The sequence below is a fragment of the Metopolophium dirhodum genome, chromosome 6 (assembly GCF_019925205.1).
Source record: "Metopolophium dirhodum isolate CAU chromosome 6, ASM1992520v1, whole genome shotgun sequence".
Classification (NCBI taxonomy): Eukaryota; Metazoa; Arthropoda; class Insecta; order Hemiptera; family Aphididae; genus Metopolophium; species Metopolophium dirhodum.
In genome coordinates, this window is record NC_083565.1 from 3,999,700 (window position 1) to 4,021,063 (window position 21,364).

Below are 21,364 nucleotides of genomic sequence, written 5' to 3' on the forward strand. Positions count from 1 at the left end.
TTTAAATCCCGTGAAACGATTAAAGGGTACCTGTTATACTTAAGGGCTAAGGCTACATAATATATCAATACATTACCCCATGTATACATGAGAGTGAGTGCCGTAGCCAGGATTTTTTTCGGTGGGGGGAGGGGGGGGCTTAATTTTTTATGGCCAATTATGACAGCAAATTAAGTTTACACTGTATTTCTGATAAATAATTCATATAATAAATATATAATTAATACATAAAAAAAAGACAAAAATAAAAGTAGATTACATGCTTAGAACATAAAGTCTAAGCTCCTTTATTTTTTTGAGGCGAACATATAAATTATTGTTTCAGGGTCAATAATTATTTCCCGGTGAATATTCATGAGTGCTAGACCATTTAGCCTCGTCTAACTTGTTGAGTTTCTTAAATAGGTTTTTATCCTTTTTAATGTGGAGAAACTTCTTTCAACTCATGCTATTGAGACTGGTAAAATGGCTAGTATTTTCAGCTATATTTAGAAATAGTTCATCTGGACATTTTGATAGAGCATCTAAAGGGCTTTTTGAAACCATTTTTGGTTCCACTTTGGACCATTTTAGTTACCACAATTCAAATTAATTTTCTATTAATACAGTAGGTATAAAAATTAACATTAGTGTTGTGAGTTTCTAAATCTTCTTTGTAAAAATCAATTGCTGGCTTTAAATTATTAAATGAAGAAGATTTTAGATTATTTGGCAATAAACAAGATAATGAAATTATAATATCTGAGTTAAATTTAAATCTTTCATGAAATGATGCCAGAATATCATCTAAATATGGGAAAAAAATTGATTGCCTAAAATAAGAAATGCAATCATTATTATGTATTTCATAGTTCGAGTACCCACTACTCTTGGGGTAGTCGGAAATACGCCTACATTTTCTCCAATTTTACTTGCTCGATGGAAAATCTCAGTGAATATTTCTTCATTTCTAATACTTTGTAGTTTTTGCACTTAATTCGATTGATTCCATAGCTGTTATAATATCTAAATTTTCCTTTTGAAGAAATCTAGAGATAGAGTATGTTATTCCAAGAACCTTATCCATTATATATACAGTTATTATAAAAGAAAAATTACACAATGATTTTTGTAAGGAATGAGCAGCTTTGTCCTTTATTTCCATAAATTCTTTTAATGCACTAAAAGTTTCGTAAAAACCTTCAACAAATATCAAAATCGACTCATGACGTACCACCCACTTCGTTTCACAAAATTTTTTTAAGCCAGAAAATGATTTTGATTTTGATTCTAATTTTTCTTTTAATACATTACTTCGTTTAGCTTTCACCACCACAAACGGTTAACGGTTAACGGTTAATTTTTTTAAAAATTCTACGTATTCGGGGCAGCGGGTATCACGGATTCACGCATATTGCATTTACAATTGTATTTTCAATTAAATTAATAAAATTATTGTCATCTGACATTTCGGGGGGGGGGGGGGGGGGGGGCTACTTGCAGACTACTCAAATAAATGTCGATGTAGTATACCGAGAACCCCAGAACTTAAGATTTCGGAATCCCTTTTGTATAAATGTCACAAATATATAATATATAGAAGAATCTCAAATTTTTATTTGGTAAAGTATTAGGTGTTCCAAATTTTCGATAATCACCCATTACGGGCTACGGCATTACCTAACGAAAACCACAAAAACATCAATGCTGTCAACTTAGGTAGTATAAAATCATTTTATACAAGCACGTGACCGTACTTCATTTTCATAAGATATACAATTATTGAAAGTAAAAGTCGACACCATATTACACCGTCTGAGCTCTATAATACCTTAGATTACCTTGAGAAGGGTTAATCTTTTTAAATTATTGCACATCCTGAACAAGAAGGCTATACCGCCTATGGCCATCAATAAAAAAAGGCCATGGGAGGATCAGACTCCCGCATCCCCCACTTGTACACAAAATTGTCCCTGCTGAATCTCAAGACCAAAACTTTGGATATAATAAGATTACAATATCTACGTTATGGTGACATTGAAAATTTAGTTTTTCAATATAAAACTAAATATCATACTATTTAATATATATTATAAAAGTCAACAGAATAAAGTATGCACTAAACGTATATACCTATGCAGTAATATTTAATTGAAAGGCGAGGGACTACACTAAATAATATAATTTGACGAAGATAGCCCTTGAGTTAGCCCTTTCCTATTGTTTTAAGAACGGGCTACCTATTTATATATTAGGTATAATATTAATTATTAATTGTTAGTTCAGTCCATTAACTCTGTTCAATAGGTACGTGCTGCAGCTATTCAATTTATTTGTTAGATTTTAAACAATGACATAATGACCCACACTATACAAATTATAATAATATACCGACGACTATTTGCACGTTTTTCGTTTCATTTTTTATACGTAGGTACATAATACACGCATACGTAATGTACACTATATGCGTATGCGTATAATAATAACACAATAGCAAACCCTTGGCTTAATTAAAATTAACTGTTGGCCCTTTAACGATATATATATATATATATATTATATATACACGCGCAAACACCTTTCGTCGATATACCACCAGTTTTTCACGACTGGGCTATTATTAACCGACCCTCATGACTGGGTGTTTTTTGGTCTTATATTTTTAAAAACCGCCACATGTTCATTCTCCGGTCTCTGGCGCGTACACCGGCCACTTGAGACGCACGTCAAAATCTTGAACCACATTTTGCTGTTGGAGGGGAAAAAGTATAAAGCCGCGTTTAATTAGACGACCCACGCGTGCAGTGTGCATTCACACACACACACACACACACACACACACACACACACACACACACACACACACACACACACACACACACACACACACACCCACACACAGATTTTACGTCTATATTATTATGTTGTACACGACAACTGTATATATAGACATATAGTGTGAATTTCTGTATGTATATGCAAGATATATAACTGGGTAATACCTATATCTGCTTAATAATATATAAATATGTAATAATAATAGTAGGTATACTGTGTAGGTACCTATACTCGCAGTGGCATACATTTACGGGGGAAGGGGGCATTTTTTAAGAAAGATTTTGTGTATGTGTGGGGCGAGAGGGTATCAATACATATTATAGTATATACTATATATAGGTACATATAGACAGTGCTTGAGTACAATTTATATTTTATTGTTAGAATTTTAAACATAAGAATAATTTTTGAAGTTTATTTGAAATTCTTTATTACTTTTCAATACTATAGGTACATATAGTATATACATCTCATCTCGCTCGAGGAACTCAGAGAAATGTATTAGCGGTTATAACAGAAGCAAAACTGCCAAAGAGGATTTATACAAGGCGTTACAAGCAATTTAAGGGTTACATTATAGTATTTGTGTAGCCTGTAGCCTCTTCATTGTATCCATTTTAAAACGCATAACAAATAGATTAATAAAGTTAGGTATATATTTGTTACAAATTGTAGGCACTGAAAGTGGAATTCTGAAACAGATGTACACGAGATCGAAAATAAGAGAGGCATCTACTAAAGTTATTATTTCAGGGGCAGGATATACCCGAAACCCGAACCTGATATCAAACGAAATGCTAGAAAAAATATAGGAGTGTCTGCAAAATAATGGTATCCAGAATTTGTAATTTTCTAAATGTTACAAAAGTTTGCCAAGCGTAAATAAAAATGAATAATACTACCTAATTTGTTTTTAACTTGATAATACTATGTTTAATTGTATAAGCATTATATTTTATCATTAAATACCTAGTGATAATTAAAATAATTATAATAAATTAATATCTTATCCCCAATCATAACCAAAATAATAATGATAATTTCCTACTACCGTTAGGAATTGATAACAAGTACTAGAGTCAATGATATAATTTCCTTCCCGCTGTAAGATTTGTCATCGTTTCCTAGGAAATTGGATTCGTCATTATTTCATAATTGTCAACATTTCCGGTAACATTATCAACAATTTATAATTTTTTTTATATACATTTGATGTGTACATTATGTATGAAGGATGATAGATAAATTATTTATCGCGTCTCTTTGTGGGATGGTAGGCCCGGGTGTAATGTTTTTGAGTTTTTGACCATCGTAATTCGTATTTTGTAATTGTATCAGTCAGTGTTGACTGTTGATTGTTGGCGACAAAACTATTGTTTTGCATCAAAGTAAAACCGTTTATATCTTGTTGGCTTGTTTTCATTATTTCAGTTGTTGTTATCTTTTTTGGTTACCTTTTTTAGATACCTTAAATCCCTGATGTGTCCAATGTCCATCTGTCCGTAGTTACTGGCTCATATATAGTTACGTTTGTTGATTTAGTTATAACAAGGAGATAGATTTGGAACATAATTATTATTAAAATATTTTTATACTAAAATTGAATGAATAAATAATAGTTTTATTACAGTTCTGTTAAAAGTAAATAAATACTAGCCAGTATTGAAAAATATCAAAATATGAATAGGTATATAAATTATTACTGGAAATATTAAAAAAAAAAAAACTAAAATCTAAGTATGTACTTTAAAAAAAATGTATAAAATGGTCCATCTTTTATTAACAAATTAAGATATTTAATTAATTTAGGTTTCTACACATTACATCATATTATATATTAAGTTACCAAATTCTTTTAAAATCGTATAATACAGAGTTATAATTGTTTGTTCAAAATACGTTTGGAAACACGAATTTAGCACACTCGTAGAGTGGGATTTCTTAAATTTTGATTAAATAAATTATTTCACACTCGACAGAATTTATAACTTACATAAGTAGGTATTCGAAGATTATTTCATATGTACTTTTAAAAAGTAAATAATATTTAATGATTATATATTTAAAAAGTATTATTTACAAGTTTACAACACTGTCCGCTTAGAGTTTTTCTTGTAGGTACCTACATGCTGCATACAAATAATATTATAATATTAATATACATATACACTATTACAACCGTAGGTATAATGTATACAACGTCTTTGTGAACATATATTTTATATATACGTTTCAGCTGACGTTTTATTTAAAAAAAAAAAAATTTTTACTGTACTCCTTTCACTGCACCCCATTAATACTAATCTGCCCCTTTTAAGAATATGCAGACACGCAGCGTGTATAGGAAAAAAAACCAAGAGTACGTGCGTTTACATATATCGAGTGCGGTAAAATATAGCACTGACCCTCCGAAGTCCAGTGCAGTATATTTTGTTATTATTAATATGTGTATAGTTCATTAATACCGATTCACGATTTTTCGTTACCCTAAAAAAGCGTATATTATACAGAAATTTTCGACGGTTATTAGACACGGTCTCCCAACCCTTTATGTCGAATAGTACCTAAAAAATATAATTCCCCCGTGTACCTCTATGCGTCTCGAATCATATTGTCCCCCGTTGCAAACGCTGGCCACGCTCGGACATCGGGCTCGCGTCCTACGACGAACAATAAAATAATAATAACCAGATAGCTGGTAGTTGGTAGTAGGTAGGTCGGTAGGTACCCTACCTACCTATATACGCGTTGCACGTACATCCAATAAACGCCGTGGACACCATTAATAATACAATAATAAAATATTAAAATGCATATTATAATAAAGTTGCAGTGAATAACTCAATTAAGAGGTATGTGTATACGGTGCATAATGATGTACGTAGGTACATACGCGATGCATATTATAATAATTTCAATGTACAGCACAATAAAATATAATGTCCACGTGTTCGGTGTTCAGAGTAGGTATAGGTACAATAATAATATTATTATAAAGGCGGCGTGCTCGGTGCAGCAGCAGCTGATGCAATTTGCGTTTGTCCATTACCTTAGTACTATAATAGTATTATTGTTGTAATATTATTATGTATATTGTATATTATAATATAGCACGTTTGTTTTTTACAATATTATAATATCTTCTTGCCAGCAGTGGCACGTTTTATTTATAAATAATACGCACAGCACGCTTTGTTATATAAATAAACTTATATATTTTATACACAATATAATAAGTAATAACATAATATGATATTCGCATCGTACCTATATAATAAATATTATATTATATTTTATTATCGTTGTTTATGTTGTAAGAATATATATAATATTATAATATTATATTTGTACTGCGTTTCGCGTGGTTATCGTATGACCGTTAATAAAACACAACAAAATTTACATTTGTCCCATTTACGAAACATTGATTTTATTTATCATATATATTTTACGTTAGCTATACATGAATAATTTTTCAGCTCATTTACATTATTTTATCCGCAATGAAAATTATATAATATTCATATTTTGTTTGTTAAAGACCAGCTATACGAGTGCAAACGATAAATATTTTAAACCCACGGACCAGACAACTTGTGCACTTTATTTTTTTACACCGCTCTAAAAATAAATAAATTAAAATAATAGATTTATATACGTATATTAATTTAAAACAGTTAAAATAAAGCGTAAATATTATAAATGGTAAAAATCAAATATATTGAAAAATTAAAAAGTATTTCGAAATCATGAATATTTATTAACAAAACACAATATATATATATATTATATTATGATATACCATATGTTTCAATAGAATAAAAATCTAGCTAGAATAAATGAGGGTAAATAAGGAGTACCCTATTTGGTATCCCCCCCCCCCCCCAATAAAAATATTGAAGCTCTTCCAAAAAAAAAAAATAGAACAAAATTAAAATAGAAAAACTGTAAGTATTTTGGTTAACCTACATAATTATTAAGATAACATGTAATTGATTTAGTTTAATGACAATAAGACTATTAAATTTATTCCAAACATAGGAAGGAACATTTTTTTTAAATCCTAAGGAAAACAAATTTGCTACTTCTATGAAACTGCGTTGAACACAAGCCCCTCCAAATTTGAAACGTTATTTTCGACTATGCTCGCTGGGTACTACTTAAGCATAGGTTTACCGTTTTGTATTTACATGATATTATACACCTGATAGTATTGATACACACTGATCACGTCTGTGGAACACCCGAACACGCCTCCGCGGTGTTTTGTATAATTAATGTTTTAAATAAGTGTCTATTTTTACACTTTTCTGGTTTTGGCAAACACATATGTCTATTAATTATGAATGCACTATGCGCGAAAACAAAATAAAAAAAAAGTTGAACAATTATTATATTAGCAACATTGCAGTATTAATAATAGTAATATTATAGTATGCAGTATACATTAATAGGCAATAATATAGTATATTATTAATATAATGTATTGTACCAATAATGAAACCGTTCTTGTTCGTTTATAATAAGCCATTTAACTTGTCGGATATCACGACTTGTTGGGCTCATTATGTCACACACTGGCACACTGCACAGGAATTATTTCACGCTCAGATGTAATATTATTATATTATTATATACCAGTCACCAAGTACTCCCCGCTGCCACGAATAAAAGATACGCGTTGTGTATACTTGACAATGCGACACTTAAAAAATAATAACCGTCGTGGGAATGTAGAACACTTATCATTTATTTATTATAGTTTCAGCTGTTCAAGTTCATGTGCATCATGTTGATACTGGTGGAAATAACGGAATGCTATAAATAGACGTAGGTACCTAAAAAGTAAAATATGAAAGTGTTAAAAAAATAGTGATTTAGTCCTTCGTATAAATATATACACATGTATAACATATACCAGATACCTACTTATATATTGTATATCTGTTTGTGTGTGTATATAATATATATGTAAAAAGTTTTCCCACGTAAAAGATGTCCTTCGACTTCCTATCCGAGAAGGAGGTGCGCCCAATCACTGCACAGCAGTCGTGCTGTATTATTAGAAACTTCAACGCCCAATTATTAGAAGTGGAACCGACAACTGAAGTCAGCTAAAGTGTCGACGGTGGCAGGGGCATTGATCTATTACATTATATATACTCTGAGGAAATCCTTATAGTCTTGTGAATATCTTATAGAGATAACTATCTTTTCGGTCTGCTGTGCTCGTTTATTACAAAAACGTGAATATTATGTATATATATATATTTTAATAATACATATTTTCACAATGTAAAAAATTATATGATCGCGTAAATAGTAAATAGCCAAATAGGTATACCTACTGCTATAGTATTAGTGTATGTATTATATTATACTATCCCCAATCATTATCGTATTTGTATGAACCTTATCAGTAATTAGTAATTAATATACGACTACCAAATATCAAGCAGGTACGTTCAAAGTGTAAAGAAAGTATAACGTTCGATTCATAAATTATAATATAATATATTATACAAATGATAGGATCTAGATTTCAAGTATATAGGTACATAATTTATTTATATATAAATATCACGTAGGTTTGAGAACTGAATTGATTGTATTTTATTTTAACATCAATAATAATACAATAAATAACGTGTGGACCTGCTGCAGGAATAATCAGGATCACCCAACATTTGAGTTACAAAACCTGGACGATCCTGTATAAATTAAATAATTATTATAATGTATACATAATAAATTAGTTTTCGTGTATATCCGCCTATATAATATATTGGTCATATTGTGCTCGTCAACCTCCGTTGTTCTGCTTCGGCGTGTGTCCGGCGAAGCGCTAGAAAGGTAGGTACATATTATATTATGTATACAGCCAAAAACTGCACACCGGATATCCTGTCCAACAAAAACTGAAAAATATTTATTTTTTTCGGGCACGTATGCATAAGCACATACAGTTCAAATTATGAATCCGATACAACATAAGCGTTGGATAATGATCCAATATACTTGTATACATTATAGGTATATAAAGCACAGGTATCTATAGTAGAATAAAACCTGTTGATTACTATATACACGTTATATAGCATTATAGGTGTGTTTTCATTGTCATGGGACTAAAAAAATAAAAATCACAAAACGATTCAGTCTCTGGGAAAATAAATAGGAAATGTCGACTACGTTTGTCGGACCATGACTTATGTTTTTATGCATGAGAGAAAATTACGTTATGAGTGTTGGGAAAAAACTTTTTTTTTTTTTTTAATTGTCGTTACTAGCTAGGTGATGTAGATTTTTAATGTTTCCTGTCCAATAAATCCGTTCATACACACTTTTACAGTTTAACCCTGATGGATAATGTCTAATATAGGTACTTTTAAATTATCAAGTACCTATGTCCTATAGTTACATATATGTACCTATGAGTGATTGTACCACTATAGTATATAGTATATTACCTTGAAAGAACGTTAATCCTCCATGTGCTGTCTCCATATTACTAACTTATAACAATATGGCAAATATAACTTTTAGAAGAATCCGTTATGCAATTTTAAAATGATCATAATTTGGTTCAAAAATTCCTAATGCAAGACAATATAATATTCTTAATTTTAAATTGTATAATAAATGCATTTGTTAATTCACACTAATATTAAAAATAACAGAGTAAAACAAATTCTTCTGAACGTAAAATGTACTACCTGTAGGTTACGCGTTAGTAAGACGGAGACAACATACACGGGTTTAACGTCCTCTTAATTCATATAGTTGTTAATATAAATATATAATAATATGGTTGTTTAAATATAGTACTATGTATCTGCCTACTAAAACAGAGGTAGTGGGAAAATAACCATCATCTTGACGTCGTTACTAATTCACCTTATACAAATCAAAGTACAAGACGTGTGCGAATTAAAATTGGTTCGACTGTTTATTACACTTAATCGCTATACAGTTAAACCAAGCTGTATTATTATATGCCCCAAGGTTATTTAGGTACAATAACTGATAAAATTTGCTACCTAGCATTATTATAAACGTTTTACTTGGATTGAGTCAGGATTTTTTACGCAAAAACATAGAGGTGTACACTAAACACTTAATATAAATATTGAGAATTTAGTTTACTCACGTGATAATAATATTATTATCGTTATGGTATAGGTATACACAGGCCCGGACAGGCCCCGTGAGTTACCAAGTTCAACTCGGTGGGCACTGTGCCGCTTAAAATTTGGACAGGCTTAGCGTAATATATGACCAAAAAATATTTGTATACCCCAAACTCTGAACAATGAATAATAATAAATATTATATTTTATTGACAATTGGGTCATTAGCTTTTTTAGGGATGGTTAAAATCCTAAAGTTCGGTTGGCCGATACCTTGCTTATCCTGCGCTGTATGTACAGAACCCTTCTATAATGATACAACTAATGTCAGTTAAAATAATTTCCCCGCATGGAAATTCATAGGTATAATATATTGTAGTATCAATACGTCAAACTGTACTCAAATATTGTGATGTTAAAATAATCCCATATATTGAATCCCCAGACGGCCAGACCCCTGCAATAAAGCATACATAAGATAAGCATGGTCGCTTATATTATACGACAAATTAATAGTGTTGTTTATCTTTACATTTTGTTTCAAAAAGTTTTACTAAGTGCCTTTTAAACGTATAGTTTCTTATACAGGATTGCTAATTATGAATATCATATTATTCATTATTTTATTATTATACAGTGAACATTTTATAATATTTGCGCCGACCAATGACCATACACGCAGCAAAATGATTAGGTAAATGAATAATAATATGGTAAATAGCAATAATTACACGCAATCGATAGTGTTATTGCCTATCGCGGTGTAGTTCATTAGTTATTGTTTATTAGTTATTAGTTATATTATTATTACTATTATAATATATTTCACTGTAATCAATACCGACCTAATCTTCAAATAATAAAAACATGTTGTGTAAACATCAATTTAGTACGTTCACCATAGATTATTGTACAATGTACCTACATAGGTATGATATATTATATTTCCTCATGCAATCGCAATAATTATAATAATAATATACGCCGTGTATTCCATGTAAAAGTAAGACTAGGTATGTACAGTACAGATTTGAATGTAGAATTTTATAATCATAATAAATTACAATATTTAACAATAGTAAATTTATCATCAAACTTGTGGTCGACATTCGTCGTCGTTATCGACGCCTATACAACGATTATTTCCCATTGCCAATTATTATTGGAAAGCCCTTCATCCACCGGTGTGCCGTTGACAAAATCGAAACTCCATTGGTCCCGTTTTTGTGCCAGCAGCTCTCGTTCGATTTCCATCGCCACTTCCAAATTGTCGTTGGGGTTTACAGGTTGTTGACGATCGTCCGGGAAGAGACACCTCCTGCCAGCTGCGGTGACCGGTGGCGGTCGGTGGTCGTTCAACATCACGGAATTTTAATTTTCGATAAAAAGCCCCTCTACAAACACAACAACAGGCACATAAATAAGATTGTGAAGAAAAAAGATTCCGAATTTTTTTTCAGGAAAATCACATTATATTTCGTATTTCTTTGTAAATTGAGTTTTGAGTGCGTTTTGTCGCGAAAAAATATGCATCTAAACAACAGTGTTATATGTTATTATACTAATATTAACTGCACTAATATAAGCCGACTTATCACGTACCTACGTCGAGATTTTTGTTCCACGGTCAAATGCGTATGATTCTATCGCGGAATATAAACGTTTTATCGAATCGCCCACAGTGTCTGGTCGTAAATGGTATACAACGTATGAGAACCGCATGAACCTTTTACGAATTTACCAAATTAGGAAAACTTAAAAAAAAAAGAAACCGTCAGTAGGCGGAAAATTATATGGTGTATAACATGAGTGGTGTTGTGTAGGTAGTTATAACCTTCATTTATTTAATATTAAAAAGTAAATCTTTCCATACCGTTTTAACAACAACAAAAAAAACATTAAAAATCTTCTATTCGTCTATATTCTGCTAAATACGTTTTATATATCTGTCAAGTTATCGTAAACCTATAATAATATAATAGTGCACTGTTAACGTTGTGTATATAATTAAATATTATACTATTTAATAGCCTTAAAAATACATATATAATAGTATATTATGTTGGATCGACAGCAGCATGTTATATTGTAGTATAGACGGAAATTTATAAAATTATTTTCCACCACAACAATTGAGACAATACGCATTAATTTGTCTTCTGCAAATTTAGAAACCAATAACATATTAACGAAATACAAACAAAGCTGCATTTTTCAAACAAGTTCAAAAATCGAATTCTTATCGGTTCCATAATATATAATAATGTTGCTTGCACGACTTAATATAAACACTTTGACGCGTCATGAACGAACCACACGATCCTTCTATCTAATATATATAATATATATATAAACACACACATATATATATATATATATATAGAAATAATATTTGGTACATATACGTATGTATATATGTATTCGAAAAGTAAATACTTTACATGTGAAAAACGCTATGCATGTATCAGCTATTACAATTATAACGACCCACTGACGTCGTACTATAATACATGTTCGTATATACGTATATTATTATGTAGACTGTTCGCCATCCCTCATCACTTATCAATGATATCAATCACCATATTATAAGCATTGTATACGCGTGCTTTACAGGACAAAAATACCACTTAAGATTATAGCCAATAAACATACACACACTCACGCACATAACCATAATACATAGACCCTGGAATATGTCACGAACGGAGAAAAATGACGCCACTCGGTATTTTCGACCCAGACTGCTACAGCAGACCGACCCTATTCCGGGTCTATCGTGAAAAATATCGTGTTCGGCGCTGCGATCTCCGATGGTATCGATTATATTATAAATGTTTTACAATACACATATATTTTAAAAGTAAAACGACCCAAAAGATAGAATGACTTTATAGGTATCTTTGTACAATATTTATAAATCACGGTATAATGCCGCGTGTCTCGAATATTATTATTCGTCGTAGTAATAATTTATAACAACCTAATGCGTCGCACTATAATCTACAAGAATATAAGATAATATTTAGATAAAATAATATTATAGTATAGTGTTGCAATGGGGGTGCGCATTGTTATTTGTTACGTTGAATTTGTGTTTTGTATTTCTCGGGGAGATCCGTTCGAAGGATGAGGATTTAACGCGCTTTAAACAGTGTACGTGACATTAATGATGGTTTCGGTGCGGCGACGATGGCCGGATTACGTCGAAAATGACCGTTTAATTGAAATTCCTGCGGACCTAGGTTTATTCCCATAAAGTCCTGCGCTGATGACAAAAAACACCCTTCTATAATAATACAATATAATAAATATTATATATTATATTATCATCATACATATATATATAGTACATACATACATACACAAACCGTGACTTCTAACAGATTTATTTAAACGCCGCGATTATAGTGTGTGTCGTGGTATACATAGGAGAGTAATTACGTTTTTTCGTTCGCCTTCCTCGTACACGGCGGACAGCACGCCGGCCAGTCATCCGTAGAAATCCTTGGGTACTTCCTTTTGGTAACCATCCACACAGAACGAAACCTTACAAGGTAATGCACCAGCGCAGAGCTCTTCCTCTCCGTCGCCGCCGTCTCTCGTTTTCCCTTTACAATATACTGCAGTATACGAAATGTGTATACCTAGGTAGCGGTTACCCACCAACACACGCCACCACTTTCAGACAACCCTCTCCTGCGGCGGGTTGAACGCCGAAGGCGTTACTACAGTAAGTTGCTGTGTGTATACTGCGATATTATATTAACATCCGAATAAATTACACGCGCACGAGCACACGCGTATAATAATATACTAATCACGGGAACACGATGGATACGTTCGGATTAAATATAATTTATATACTTTGCATACATCATCATATTGTGTGTTGTTGATTGTAGGTAGGTACTATTATTATATAGGTACTCTGTTATAAAATAACGCCATACCGATTTTTATTTCATTCTTTCTTTAACCTTTGATTCGTTTCAGGTTTGGTTGGCTATAAACTGACTATAATACATACGTAACGATCGCAATAAATTATGTTCGGTGCCAAACACACTATTGTTATCATAACAATTATTACTGCAATATTATGTACCTACATACATATTACGTGCATATTAGTTATATACACACGCTACTGTATAGGAAATATGTGAATGGGATCATTATCTTAATGTCGGTGGTCGTGCTATTTGTCGATTACAAATTATTATTACTGTCGATATAGTAGATGAGCATTATTATAATTTTATTATATAGTATTCCAGTACCTATTATAGGTACAACATTACAATGTACATTGTACATCATAATATCAATCGACATAATATTTATTTATTTATTACGCGTTAGCGAATAGCGGTTTATTTTAAAAACGTTCACTTGCACATAAATATACGATTTTTTAATTACTTCATTAATTATCAATATTATTTGTCGTTCCCAATATCGAAATAATCCATGTATCAATAAATATTCAAACAGCTATAAAACGAATACGTAGTAGTATGCATTTCCTAATTAGTAAATGGTGCTACTAGTAATAATTTTTTTTATAAAAATTCTTTGGGTAGAAATCGAGTGTGTTGACTTTCAAGTTGGAACTAATTATTTTTTCTATTCTTTATTTTTTTTGGTATTTTTTTGCGTCTAATAAACTATTTTTTTATTATTGATTTAATTATTGACGGTGAAAAACGATTGAAGTTTTTTAATTATTTAAATATTATAGATACATTTTTATAATTATGAAAAGTTTCCTTTAATGATTTAGTTGCTCATTAGTTTTGGTTAACGAGATGAGCCTATATTAATAGCAATGATAATAGTATTACTAATGAAACAAAACGTTAAATATTCTACTAATTAACTATATGCACACGCGTAATGTATTCTGAGGTAACAATCTAAATTAAATTGTGTCACAGGTAATCTGTGGAATATGTTTCAAGGTGACCATAACAAGTTTGTTTGAAATTTCAAATGAATGATACGTGTTTATAATCGTTGTATAGGTGACTGTACATAAAATGTTAATATAATATTACCATACGATTAATTATAACGAAATTAAGATGAGAGTGCTCGAGTATAATAATATAATACTATATACGTACATTTGTGTAGAGCATCTGGTGATACACGACATCATGTTATATTATATATTATTTTTGTATATCAGTCGTGTTGAGAAAAGGGTTCAACCGATGCGGTTATACGTGAGGTACTTACACCGTACACGACGACCGGACTTGTACGATCACTCGGTCGGAGCTCACGAATTGGACATAAAAAAAAACACGTGGTAGGTAATTGCTGCGCGTGAGAAAATTACGTTTGATTGTGGTTACCGGCGAATCCGAGATTCAGAGAGATTGTAGAAAGAAATACACCGTATTATTATGTTGTCGCACGTCAACGACGATACCATGCAACCGTAATAATATTATGAGCATGATGGTACGTAAGCAATAGCCGTGTTCGGTTTGCGAAAATATTCGCTGCATTTGTGACGCGGAGAAGGGTTTCGGTGATTTATATTATTATTATTATATTTTTATGAAAAAGGTCGAGTCCGATATTATAACAATATATTACATTATGGCGATCGTGAAACCCCGTTCGGCAACCGCGGTGGTATTGAGTTATCGGCACAATATTATATTATTTATACGGTTTTCGGTTTTCGGTCACAAATATTTAGACGACGTCGACCACCGGACACTGGCCGTTCCGTGTCCGAGCGCGTAATCCGTGACGAGGGGATTTAACACTAAACCAAGAAATCGGCACGACGTCGTGAATCTCATTGTATACACACACAAACGTCACACACATATACACAAACACTCGCGTTATATCTATTATATTATTATAAAGACACTGTGTATGTGTGTGTGTGTGTGTGTGTGACGGGCAATAATAATATTATCGTCGTCGTGCCGCGACGCGTCGGGACTCGCCGTCTGTACATAATAATAATAATATTATACACATTACATACACGCCGGCGGCCGAGCACATGGCTAGGGTTTTATTATTATTATTATTATTACTATTTCTTTTTCTTTCGTTTTTATTTTTTCCTCTCGTCTCGCGATGATGATGATTATTATTATTATTACTAGCGTGTGTTTCGTAGGTACGACGCCGACGACGACAACGGCGGCGGTGCGCGGGTTATAGTAAAAACTCGCGCACGCGCAATCGTGTAGTCGTACCGTGGCCGACGGGAAAAAAAATGAGCGCGCAACGGCGCACCGTCATCGGCGTCGCTACGAACCGGTGAGCGCGCGGGGGCAACGAAGGCGACGACGACAACGACAACAACAACAACGGTCGACGAGCGCTGCGCCGGTGGCGGTGCGTTCGCGCACTACACCGCCGCCGCCGTTGTGAGCGCGCGCGGCGGGGATAGGCCGAAGCTGGTGCGCGTGCGCGCGCGCGCCCGTGGATGACGTGACCGCCGCCCCTCCCCGCCGCCAGCCGTACACCGTATAGTATACGTGACCTCGGCGGCAGTGACGCTCTTACCCGACTTACCTACCGGACCCAAAATCATTCTCTCGCCGCTCGCTGTACACGCCACACTCGCGCCGTTTCGTTACGCGCTCGTCGTCCATTTTTTTATATCTGTACGTTTTTGTGATTGTGTGTGTGTGCCGCTTTCGGTGCGACTCGATATTATCGCCGTTTACGACATCGTCGACCAACGGTAACCGGTGTGATTTTTTGATAATCGTTCGTTTGTTTATTTGAAAAAATTATTTTTTTTCGTCTCGCGTCCGTTGTTCGCTCCGTGCGCCGACATCAACCCGTTTTGAAACGCAACTCTCGCGAACTCCACCGCCGTCTGTACAGCAGCAGAGCTGCAGTGTGACGGATTAAAGTGCGCGAAAGCTACGGACCCGACCGGTGACGGACAAGAGGAGATACGTCGGATCTGTACGAGAGGGAGCATTATAACTGTCGTTCGACGTTATACATTTTACGGTTCGTTGTCTACATTTGTTTGATTTAAACCCGTCGATCACCATGACCGTTACGTATGGCGTGACGGGGACGAACACCGACGGAGGAGGATCCGTAAACAATGGTAGGAGAGTGCTCATGGCGAAAACCGATTCCCTGAGCAATGTCAACAATAACAACAACAGCACAAGCGTCAACAACAACAACGGATCGGCGTCAATCACGGGCAAGGCGTCCGTGTTGAGCGTTAGGCGCGTGCTGTTCGGGCCGCCGGCCGATCCGGCGGAGACGCGGGCGTGGCTTGATAGACAATTGTGTGCGGCCACCGCGGCCGATTCGCGGTCGTGGAACTTTGATTTCGTTAACGAACGTCCGCTGCGTGACAGCCCGGCCGACCGTTACGCGTGGGAACGCGTCTGTCCACCGAAGCGTCGTGAGGAGTCGGCCGCAGCGGACTCGACGACCACTGCGACAGCATTACAACAGCAACAGCATCAAGATTGCAGCCGAACGGCCGTCAAGCAGCAGCGACAGTCTAAAGTCACAGGTAATAATGATAAATTATGATAAAAATAATAATTCGGTAGGTAGTGTTATCCATTCTTTCTCTCCCGAGCGAGGACGGGGTCCATGCGTTGAGACGGTTTTTTTTTTCGCAACGGTGGTGGTTTTTGGTTCGGATACTTTCTCTACCGCGTAACGCAACGTAACGACCGTTGTCTTTCTCCTTTCCCGTGGGCGTAAATACGGGATTATTAGTTTTTAACCGGCATTTGTGTGTGTGTGTGAAGTTCGAGCTCCCCCATCCGAAAACACAATGGTTGGCACCTGCGTGGAGCGTTAGGGGTGCAGTGAACCCTCGTTCGGGCGAAGGGTGCCACGCCACTGTGGGAAAAATGTAATAAAAGTCGTCGTCGGGATGATGTTCTGCGGGGAGGAGAGACTTCTTTTGACATCCGTTTTCGGAATACCCAGTTGTGCTATTTTTTTGCCCGACGTTTTTATCATTAGGTACCTATTATTATTATTATTAGTATTAGTACTGTTGTCGTCTGTGAACCCTTTCCCGAGAAATTCGTGTCGCGTTACGAGCGGACCCGCAGAAAATCGGCGAAATTTATGTGCCGCCCTTGTCCATCAGTACGCCCACCGTTGTTTTCGGTCGATAAAATTTTTGATTACCATCCCTGTTGTTCGGCTCGTCGAAGGGGTGGTGTGGGGTCCTCGACTGTTTTGAAAAACGGTACCGAATTGAAAAAAAAAATATGTTTGAAACGCACCACGGACGGAACGTGTGTATGGCGCGCGCGCGCGCGAAATAAATAATTATTATTATTATTACGGCGACGGCGGTGGCCGCGGCATAGGTAGTAATAGATATAGGTAGGTAGGTAGGTACCGATGTACGATTGTGAAATGGCGCGAAAACGATTTCAGCGTCGAAAGACCTTGAATTTTTTTTTTCGTCGGAACCGCGCATATTTTTTTTTTTTTTAGGTTATGTAAATTCATTATTATTAATATTGTGTTTGTGTTCGATTGTATACGACGACGTATACGTGCGCGTACGAGGACATAATATTATTATTATTATTTTTTTTTTTATTTCGACCCGAGAGAGGAGTGTCACTATATACACTGTATATCATATACGTATATACACATACTACAAGGATCTGCCCATAGTAATATTAATAATAATAAGCTCGCGTTGCATATGTGCACACGTGTTCGGGAGACCGGTTTTTTTTTCGTCCCACACACTCGTACAAACACACAAACGCACACACACACGCCAACGCGCACATAAACATATTATATTATTATTATACATTTATACGCATATCTCTCTCTCTCTCTCTCTCTCTCTCTCTCTCTCTCTCTCTCTCTCTCCGTCTGTATGTGCGTATTATTATTGTTGTTGTTGTGGTGGTGCTTTGGGTGGGGAGAAGAACACGCGTATAATATTATTATAACGACGGCTTTCGGACGCGATGTGTAAATTGATGATTGAAAAAAAAGTATAAAATAAATGGCTATTGCTATAATATTATTATCATCATAATCATCATCATCACCGTATAGGTGTATCCCCTCCCCTCCGCGTACAAACGTATCTGAGTGCACTGCGCCAAATGGGCGTGGTCCAGAGAGCTGTGCTCGGTAATAATAATATTATATAGTATCGTTATTATCATTAACGGCCGAGTGTTGTTATCTGTTTTTTATTTTTTGTATATTGTATTTTTTTCGTCCCTCTCCCCTCGACTCCCCTCGCGACCGGCGTTGAGGTCGCTGCCCTCGGCCCGCTACGACGCTAGAGTAAAATTAGATCACCCCCTCTCCTCACCACCCACCCGAACGCGCGCGGCCCTACCGTCGTCGTCGTCGTCGCATGACATGCGCGATCCTATATAGTTCGTGTTTGTGGTGTACCTATTATTATTAAATTTATCGTACCGGTAATATTATTGTAATGCGTTGACTGACCTTTGTTTTTCTTTCTGTTTGTTCCGTTTAGATTTCATGAGCAAGACCAAGAAACGACCGTTGAGCGCTTCCGGCAGGACTCTGCGCTCGAACAACAAAGTCTTGGACGAATCCGAATCGGCGAACAAGCGGAGTCGCCGATCCGTCGCGACGACGACGACAACGACGACGATGATGGCTATCTAATTCGAAATTGGGGGAAAAAAGGCAGTACGCTGAGTAAATAATAAAATATAACATAAGAATTTTAAAAAAAATAATAATAATTTGATGCCCAAAAGTTTTTCATATTTTCGACGCAAAATTTCGAGATCTCCCAAGTATAGATAGTCTTAACTATAATAATATAATAATGATAATTTATATTTATATATTATATAATCTTCTCCAGGAATTTTCCTGATAAACACGTTCTTATATGACATTATTTTATGTGTATAATTTTTTTTTTTTTTAACAAACCCCCCCCCCCCCCATCGTTATTGTACAGATGTTTTTAAATTTTAAAAATTTTAAAAATTATGTATTTTTTTTTTTTTAAACAATTAATATTTATACTGTTTTGTTTTTTGATCTCCTTCACGAATATTGTTCGGTTTTTATCCACCGCCTATGCGCAGACTAATTTTGTTGTTTTATTTGTCTACGTTATAATATTACAAATAATGAAAAATCTATTATCCACCATAATATAATATTATGTTAAGCATATTATAGCTTAATGTCTGTACGTTTAGTATTAGCTCTAGATTTTAATGTTAACGTGCAATTATACATTTAACCTTTTAATTTTAGCTTGTTGAAAAAATCATAAAAAGAGTGGTAAGAAAAAACATCACCAAAGTGAAGGAAAATGAAAAAATTTTTCGTCAGACAATTTTTTTTTTATTCGTTTTTTTTTTTTTTTTATATATATGACGATCTTTTTCCATGATTTAATGTATTTCAATTTTCGAGAAGATCTCAATTTTAATGATAAAAATCCAAAGATTCAGTGGTCTCTTTATATCTAATTTTACAATGTCCAAAGAAATATATCTTTCAAAATCCAATTCGCGAATCAAAATTTAACCAAAGGTGATGTATTACTATCGGATCTTATACGCAGGTATGATACAGACGATATTATTATTTATTATGTGACTCGTCTTACAGGCGGGGATGATCTGCAGGAGGAGGGTATATCTGTGTAGATCGTTCGCAGTTTACATACGTCATCTTCTTTTATATTATTATAAACAACGTTTAATCCGAGCTCTTCAAGAATTTATTTCAAGCTTATGCGCATCACAAAACGATAATAATAAAAACGAAAATATAATTTCTAAACAGAATTTTTTTTCCAATATGGGACTGAAACGATCTCATTGTTTTAACTATTTTTTTACACAAGGTTATTTTGAACAAAAATTTTCTCTTCTTTGTTGTGAAAATATCTTGTATAGACTAATTGTTTTTCTTGTTAGTAAAAAAAAAAAAGAAAAAAATTAAAAATAATAGCTCTAAAAATTGTCCCGCTCTGGCTAGTTTGGACGGTTTTTGTTCTAAATTGTTAAAGTCTTTTCTCATGCCTAGTTCAAACCTATGATGTATTATTTGTCTGATCTCATGAGGATGGATGGAAAAATCGATATTTTTCATAGGTGTGAATGAATTCATTTTATATGATGTATATTATTATTATTATTATTATTATATAATATGATGTGTTGTAAGAGAATTTTTTTTTTCAATTTAGATCGAATAACAATTTTTTTTTATTTTATATACATATATATATATTATATTATATCTAATATATAATCGGTCGTTTTAATAAAAAAATTTATATTTTATAAAAAAAGTTGTATATACAGTTTATATATATAGGACCGTGTTGTTTTTTTTTTTTAATCGACAGTTTTTTTTTCATTAGATTTAGATAGACATTAGACGATACT

General features: G+C 34.0%; 1 protein-coding gene and 2 pseudogenes across 1 annotated transcript; 1 reads left to right on the forward strand and 2 right to left on the reverse strand.

Moving 5' to 3' along the window:
- Positions 1–263: 263 nt before the first annotated feature.
- LOC132946652 (52 kDa repressor of the inhibitor of the protein kinase-like) lies at positions 264–1,144 on the reverse strand (annotated as a pseudogene).
- Positions 1,145–10,968: 9,824 nt separating this feature from the next.
- On the reverse strand, positions 10,969–13,703 carry LOC132946167 (uncharacterized; annotated as a pseudogene).
- A 2,775-nt stretch (positions 13,704–16,478) lies between these two features.
- LOC132946165 (uncharacterized) lies at positions 16,479–20,924 on the forward strand. The gene is made up of 2 exons (XM_061016026.1): positions 16,479–17,481; positions 19,456–20,924. Exons 1-2 carry the CDS (start codon positions 16,998–17,000, stop codon positions 19,608–19,610), a joined length of 639 nt encoding a protein of 212 aa, XP_060872009.1. The 5' UTR covers positions 16,479–16,997; the 3' UTR covers positions 19,611–20,924.
- Positions 20,925–21,364: the final 440 nt, after the last annotated feature.